The sequence below is a fragment of the Lolium perenne genome, chromosome 4 (assembly GCF_019359855.2).
Source record: "Lolium perenne isolate Kyuss_39 chromosome 4, Kyuss_2.0, whole genome shotgun sequence".
NCBI lineage: Eukaryota > Viridiplantae > Streptophyta > Magnoliopsida > Poales > Poaceae > Lolium > Lolium perenne.
In genome coordinates, this window is record NC_067247.2 from 168,320,210 (window position 1) to 168,328,612 (window position 8,403).

At 49.3% G+C, this 8,403-nt stretch overlaps 1 protein-coding gene across 1 annotated transcript; it reads right to left on the reverse strand.

Moving 5' to 3' along the window:
- Positions 1-6,331: 6,331 nt before the first annotated feature.
- LOC127348803 (uncharacterized) lies at positions 6,332-8,098 on the reverse strand. The gene is given in 4 exon segments (XM_051374705.2): positions 6,332-6,746; positions 6,748-7,101; positions 7,180-7,501; positions 7,805-8,098. Coding segments are annotated over 3 exon segments (945 nt in total). The 5' UTR covers positions 7,495-7,501; positions 7,805-8,098; the 3' UTR covers positions 6,332-6,470.
- Between the last annotated feature and the right edge of the window lie 305 nt (positions 8,099-8,403).

The following is an 8,403-nucleotide window of genomic DNA, read 5'->3' on the forward strand; positions in this document are numbered from 1 at the left end:
TTGACTGTGCGGTCTGCATACCGCATGCTAGTGGAAACAAAGAGGAGGCGGGAAGGCTGGTTAGAAGGCAAATCAGATGGCTCGAGCCATGTTGGCGAGAGCAAGGTCTGGCAGCGTCTCTGGAGAACTGAAGTTCCCTCAAAGCTTCGGGTATTCCTTTGGCGGTTAGCCAAGCATTCACTACCAACAGCTGATGTTAGGTGTCATCGGCATATGGCGGAGAACAATATGTGCTCTATCTGTGGGGCCGAAGACTCTTGGAGACATTCCCTGATAGATTGCACAGTGGCAAGATGTGTATGGGCCCTTGCTGACGAGGGCATAGTGGAGCATCTATGCAGAAACGAGGATCCCAGTGCGAAACAATAGCTCTTCACTATGATGGAGTCCCTACCCAGGGATGACTTTGCAAGAGTGTGGCAGTCACTTTATGGGCGATCTGGTATGCGCGTCGTAAGATCATCCACGATGAGGAATTCCAGAGTCCCCTGTCTACTCACTTGTTCATCGAAAGTTACATCCGAGACCTAGCTATCTCGACCAAGGTTAGTAAGAAGATACCGGGAGGAGCTGCCCAGCCTATGGCCCCAAGGTGGATCCCTCTGAGTGCAGGATGCGTGAAGCTGAATGTCGATGTGGCCATGTCCAAACAGAATCGGGGTGGGGCAGTCGGCGTCGTCTGTATAAGTGAGCAGGGCGTGTTCCTGGGTGCTTCCTCGCTCAGCGTCCCAGGAGTTACTGATCCCACGATTATGGAGGCGATCGCTTGCAGGGAGGTGATGGCGCTAGCAAAGGACCTGCAGCTCCCTCGAGTAACTGTGGCATCCGACTGCCTGGCAGTAATCAATGCTCTGAAAATTGAAGGGTTTAAGGGGAGCTACAGTACGGTTCTGGAGGAGGTGAAGGTTGATGCGAGTTTACTCGCCGAGGCTTCCTTCCAACATGAAAACAGGGCTTCCAATGGCGAAGCTCATCGTTTGGCACGTTTTATTGTTTCTAGTAGTGTGGAACGTCAGGTGTGGCTCCTCCAGCCTCCTGAAGGTCTTTGTATCTTGAATAATGTTATTCTATACCTAATAATAAATGGAGGATTGTTCCTTGGTCCAACACTTTTTTGGACCGATTTACCCTCCCACCAAATCACATACAACGCACTATTGCCACCAAACCGTTTTATTCTTTTTTTTTTCCAGTCCATCATCCGGTGCGTGTGGGCGTCTTCATGTACCGGTTCCTTTCGCACGGTCTCACACTTTCCCCTGTCCCGCACAGAAACCTCCCGTGGCTCACGGGAACACGAGCACGAACTGATCCAAAGTCCAATCAAGATTTCTTACCCCCTTCTCACGAAAATTCACCTATATATAGTATGTCTCCTTTGCACACGATTCGCGCAGAAGTCGTAAAAAACTAAATCGAATCTAGATCTATTGCAGCCGGGGGGAAAGAAGATCAAGGGACGGAGAATCTCGCGCGGACAGGTCCTCACGATGGTGGAGGAGTACCTAGGGCCTGGGATGGGGCTCGGGGCGGGGCTTCAAGAGGGGAGCCCCATGTCGCAACTGCCGGCGAAAATCCGGGGCGGATTGGGCGTTATTCCGCCGCCGGAGGAAAGGAAACTATGGCGGTGTCTGCGCGCGGAGTCGTGATTCTGGGCTCGGTTGCGGGCGAGGGGGAGGCATTGCGCGGCGCAGGAACACCCATCGAGCTCCAGACCGAGCTCAAACCAGGACTTCGGCTACGAGGCATGCACGGGCAGGGTTGCGCGCAGACCGCCCCCGAAGCAAGAGCGGGACTGCTCTCCCGACGACTCCATCGCGACCTCACGAAAAACGCAGGCGCAAGCAGCAGGCCACGACGCAGGCGCATACAGCAGGCCACGACGCAGGTGCAAGCAGCAGGCCACGACGTGGGAACAGGAGCAACAGTCAGAGGGGAGACCCAGGAGGAGGGTCACGCGTCGCATACTCGCATCCATGGCGACAACCACACGGGAACATGAGCATCAGTCAGTCGGGAGGCCCAGGAGGAGGGTAGCGCGTCGCGTTCATGGCAACCGCGTTGACGAGGAGCGATCCTGGCGGAGAGGCTGCCAGGGATGTGGACGATGCGTGGCGCAGCGTCGACTCCATCACTGGCGCTGCTCCTCCCGGGACGGTGGTGCCAATGGATGTGGCCCTCAACCGGGTTCCTCGCGGGCGCGTGGCCGGTGCGGTAGAGGCGTCGAAGACGGACGGGGTCACGGCGCCGAGGAGAGAAAAGGTTCGTTGGACTGTGGGTGTCGGCCGAAGCGAGCTTGGCGGCGACGACGGAGGAAAACGGCAGGCACGACTGCCAGGTCATGAAGCGTTGCGCTTCCAGACGTGCGGCGTGCGTGCTGCCTGCAAGGCAGCAATTGGGCGAGGGGCGGAGCTGTTCGGCGGTCGTCCCCGGCGTGGTACAGGCAGGAGGGAAGCCGGGGATGTGGAGGCGCTGGCGTGGCCGGAGCAAGCGAGAACGGCCGGAGGTAGCACGGTTGGAAGGCGGCCGGCACCAGAGCAAGCAGAGAGCAGGAAGATTTGGGGATTTTGACTGGTCTAAGCCCGTATGTATGTTGTTCCTGATGCCTCACTTTTTTTCTCTCTATAAAAGTGCGAATATCGTGGGTGCCTTCACGTGTCGTGGGAGCCGGTCTCCTAGCAAGACGCAACACTTCTTCTGTCCCATCTGAGAGCGCGCAGCTGCAAATGCTTTTGCTGCTAGCTGCTCGATATGGTCGCTGCTACCTACCCTTCCTTGCTAGATGTGTTTGCAAAAAAAAGTTTGATCAAAGCGAGATGACGATTTTTCTGCTTGCTAGATGTATTTGCGAAACAGAAAAGCAAAGCTAACTTAATTTAGTTTGTTCTAAAATTTAAACTGTATTTGCAATGTCTAAATACTAGCATGGTAGTTTAATTAATGTTTAGTTTAGGTGGTTCTACCAGGTTTTTGTAAGTTAAAATCCTCTACAATCGTTGAACGTACTGTGCCAAAAGTAATTGGCTCATTACTTGGGAGAAAGATGACTACTTAACCATTCGTTTACCATCCTAAACGATATCTGTTGCGGTTATCAGTGTACAAGATTTAAATTCCACATGCTTATTCAGTGAATTTGTATGATGTTGGTTTAGAGTAATCACTCTTCGTGGCGTTTGGTGGTTTGCGTATATCAGAGTAGGAAACCCTGCAGTTTCTACAATAGACTAGATGAATTTGGCTAAAGATTTGCTTCTCTTTTGCAGCACGAGCTGGACTGCGGTGATCGTGTCACAGAAGCATGGCGAAAAATGTTACGAGATCCATACGTATGTGCTGAATTTTTGTGAAAAAATGTCGTTTGCGGAAGAGTGGACTTTCAACAGTAATAGTCATAGAGGGCTTGGCTGGACAGAAAAAATAAAGGCGCTCCCACTTTAATCTGCAATTCAACCATAACACTTTGAAAGATCAAAGGTACCAAACTAATCAGGCACTACATATATGCTAAAGTAGACGTATTTTTTTTCCGTTGCAACGCACGGGCAATTTTGCTAGTATTAAATAAAGTGGCGTGCTTAACTAAAAAAAAAGCTAGTATCGATCGATTGCAACGTGCGACTTATCTGGAACTGGATCAGGGCCCAAGTCCAAATAGCAGATATCCATTCCGAGGTCTGGCCTGGTCCAGCTCCAATCCAACTTATGTTGTGCAATGTCCATGTCCGTCCAGTCCAACAACCAGTTATCATATCATGGATATCCAAGGTCCAAATGGATTCTTCTGGTGGAACACACGATCGGAACGTGTCGATCGTTCTGCACCGAGCGGGACGTAGGGATGGCACATCGGCGCCCAGTTCCAGCCCGCGCACGTGGTTGTCATGTACGCCATACAGCATGCACCTCTTCCCTTTCTAATTCTGTTACGATGTGCATGACTTAAATCTGACGCTGCTTTATCTCTTCCACCCATGATTATTAACATGCACGTGTTCCGGCAGCCACGAGATAGCGAGCCAAGAGAGAGGAAGCACAGAGTCCACAGCATATTGGACGACCCAGCGTATGAGATCCAAGTCCATCCAATATTATTGTTCCTAAAGTCTGCTTGCGATCCACCTCCAACGAAGCCCTGTCCAGTTAGCTCAAATTTATTCGATTAGTGGCTACTCACATGGTAGTATTATAAATAGTATCATGCAAAATGATGATGTATCATATCAATTAATGATGAAACAGATGATAGTGGTATCATAGGTAGATACCGTATCATAGCACTTAGAGCTAGAAAATTTAATGGCAAACAAATCTTGTACACACTTTTGTATTGAGATTCTACAAATCATTAAATACATGTAACATATGATACCACTACATGATACTATGCATTGTGAAGATAATATCGTACACTAGTATCATATGCATGATACTACTATATGATATTCCCCATTGTGACTAGTCCAAACCGACGAATCGAGCGTACCTTCTTGAACCGTCCTGATCGAGCCAGGTGAAGATTCGCTCCCAGGTGGTTCCTGGTTCGAACCTCTGATTCCCTTCCGCACCGTGCACGCGGCCGCCGCCCAGAATCCCACCGCAAGACCACCTTCTCTGGCGATCCCGCGATCCCTCTGGAGCTCCGCCAGATCCCCATCCCCTTTGCCCCCCTACACCCTCGGCCTCCTCCCCTCCGCACCCCCACGGCCTCCCAGCCCATGCTCTAGGAGGCCCAGAGCTCGAGCATGCAATTCTTGTGCGCGTCAATGCCCAACAATGCAACTTTGATGTCTGACGACACAACTTTGGTGCCCGAAGGCGCAAATTTGGTGTCACAAGACACAAATTTTGGTGCGCAACTTTGGTTCCCAATAGGGAAAATTTGATGTTGAAAGAGAAACCTTGGTGCCTGACGGAGCAACTTTGGTGCCTCGGAGGGAACTTTAGTGCCTAACGGTGCAACATTGGTGTCCGTCAGAGCAATTTTGGTGCACGTCAAACTAAATTTGGTGCCTAACGATTGTATATTGATGTCTGATATAGCAAGTTTTGTGCATGACATGGCAATTTTGGTGCCCGACAAATCTTAGCTCACATTTGGTGCCCAGTGACACAACTTTGGTGAGTGAATATGGTGTGTGACGGTGCAACTTTGATGTCCACCAACGCGAATTTGGTAGAGCGAAACATTACTTTGGTGCCAAAACGGGCAAATTTGATGTCTGAGGGTGGTGTAACACTGGTGCCCGAAGGGGCACCTTTAGTGACCGACGACACAACTTTGGTGCCAAAAGCCCAAATTTGATGCCTAATAAAGCAAATTTGATGCCCCTCCTATGAAGTTGCATACCGATGTTATAAAGTTGCTTACCTGGACAATAACTTGACTAACGATGGCACTGGTAGCTATTGAGGCAACAAATTAAGATAATCGAGCAATTACTCAGTGTTGTTAGGCAACAATTTGACAAATTTGTGTTTTAATAGGTGGGACCTGCCCTTCCCCGAGTCCCGCACGTCTCTCCCCTACCCTGGCTCTCTCATCCTCTGCGACTCTCTCAAGGGAGGACCCGAGATAGTCGCCGCCGTCGTTTGTCCGTGCACTCGCTGTAGGCCATCCCGACTCAACCCACCGGAATCGACACCCTGGATCCCTTCTTCCTCGATCCGGTCGTCATCGATCCCCTCCACCTCGAGATCCTCCGGCTCTCTCTCTCCTATCGACGGAGGTGAGTTACATCACGGGATCCGCTGGATCGGAGTCGCGGCGGCAGTTAGGGAATACTAGAGGTGCGGGGATGGGGAACGGTCGAGCGGCGCATGGGGAAAGGCGGCGGCGGCGAGGATGAGTCCCGGTTGGAAATTGTGGAGCAGTGCATGGGGAGCCACGGCGGCAGCGAGGAACCTGATCGGCGGCGCACAAGGGCAAGTTGCCTGAGGGAAAGAGTCTGGGTCGTTCTATTTGGGAACGATGGGGTCGGTGCAGTGGACGGTGCGCCCGAGTTGTCCATCGGGCGCCCGTGCGCTACATAGACGTGTCCCAGTTTATTTTAAGTCCAAAGCCTATGGATATTTCATATCCAATTCCAGATTTACATGTCAAGTATTTTAAGGGTGTGTTTGGTTGGGCTGTGGATTATAGAAAAGCTGCTGTGAACTGTGAACTGTGAAAAAGCTGCTGTGAACTGTGAACTGTGGATTATCTGGAAGCTGTTTCTCGAAGTTGTTTGGTTGTAGCAACTGTGAACTTTAGGTTTGGTTAGAAATGTCTGTAATGCCCCTAAGATCCAGATAGACTGTTTATATGCAAATTAGTCAGAAGACATGGATATGCGTACTAATTGATATGTAAATCGCTATTTTGGGATAATATTGATGAATAGGAAATTGTTCACACGACAAGACTCAAATGGTTCACACGGCAAGACAAGCAAATTGACATAAATGTTTAACACGATAAGTAAAATATTCTACACTCGTTTCATCTCCTTTTCATGCTCCCTCTGCAGCAAATCAAACCGTCCTTCTTTTGTTTGAAGCAAGCTGAAGATCTCCCTAAAATCGGGCTTCACGATCATCATAGTGGTTGTATGCATTAAAGCGGTTCCTTCTTGCACCCCACAATCTTTCGCCATCTGCATAACATCTGCAATGGAAGGTACATGGTTTGTTGGAGGAGCAGATGATGCTACAAAATTTGATGAAATCTTTTCAGCTGCAATCCCTATCTTTTCACATGTGCCTGGCGTACGTTCGAAAGAAGGGGCTTTTCTCATCTTTATCTTTATTGGCATTAGAGGATTCCTTGCGCTTCTTACTAGCTTTCTCTTCACTTTCAATAGTTGATTGTTTGCGCTTCTTGTTTGCTTTTGCTTTCTTCAAGGATGCCAACTTTATTTCAACACTCTCATCAGTTGTGTCTACAGCTGTCACATCATCATCACTGCATTCGTCGCTAGATATATCTCCTGGACAGCTTGCACTAGCCCCTGTTACATGTGCCTTCTCGAACATCACGTGCAGATCATCCAAATGCTTCGGTCCACGCTTCCTGTACCTCAAGTGATTGCATTTTATACTTTTCGCGGGATCGTTGCATCTCTAGAATTGAATGTAAATAAGTTAGCAAATGCAAATACACTTTATACATAATTGATGCCAAAAAGGTATTTTTGTTACCTGAAGATGTTCATCCCACCATTCTTTGGAAGCATCAACAGTTTGCTTTGCATCATCCCATCCAAGTCCAGTAGCAGCAATTCTCAACTCCATGAACCATGTGTACTCTTTCTTCATACTATCCCATTTATTCTTCAATTGAGTCTTTGTTAGCTTCTTCCCAGTTCTTGCTTCAAACTTCTCCACAAGATTTTTCCAACCAATCGGATTGAGAAAACCTAAAGGCCTGTTCCCATTACTAATCTCTTCTTTGCAAGTAGTAATAAAGTGCAGTACGTGTGCATCATCCCATACTGCTTTCTCAGCTTTGTCCATACTTTCGCTGGAAGAAATATCAACACAAGGTTAACTGACTAAACTGCAAATCTTTAACTCATGGCAAGAGCTACTAGCTAATCATCGGACTTACAAACTAAATCGTGTTTACATTATTCAAGTACTTTTCTGTATTGCCACCTATAAGTGCTTACAGAACTAGTTATTTTATTCAACCCAGCCGACAAGCTCTGCTGGTACTAGCGGCAAAGGTATACACAAAAACTGAAACATATGAGATTGTTACAGGGGTGTGGGGAGGCGTGATTAATTTGCCTGAATACCATCGCCTAGGAAAAGGATCGCGTACCTCAGGCTGAGATCGGGCCGGCAGCTCGCATCAACGAGGGCTGAGGCTCGAGGTCGGGATAGAGAATAACGTCGGCAACAAACACGGACCGGTCCTGGTCGCGAGTGAGCAGGGACGGGTCGGGGGAGTCGCTGCCTTGCCGTTGGGTGAAGCGAATCAAGGCGGATGAAACGGCGGCGACTGGGGCGGATGGACGAGGTTCTCCCGCCGGCGGGCTGGCCGAGGGGCGGCGCAGGGGCGGCGCAACCCTAGCCTCCTAGGCTGCGCTCTATTTTTGTTGACGAGAGAAAGGGGCAGGATGCCTGGGCTAGAGAAAAGAATAGAACGAAACGGTACCACTTATCTGATGGCAGTGGGTAATTTTTCTCAAAGTTCGGAAGCCACCGCTCTGGAAGCTGGTGTTGGCTCGCTGCGACTTGCTGCGGAAATTACACGTACGGGAATTTGGTGCGTTTGTAGAATCTGATACGTAAAAATACCCTTTGGTTCAGATTCTGCGGTGCTAACCGAGAAGTTGGCTCTAAAAACTCAACCAAACACACCCTAAGGTGCGCGCATGTATCTCCAAGTCAACATCTTTTACTTTCAAGAGCGGTGCA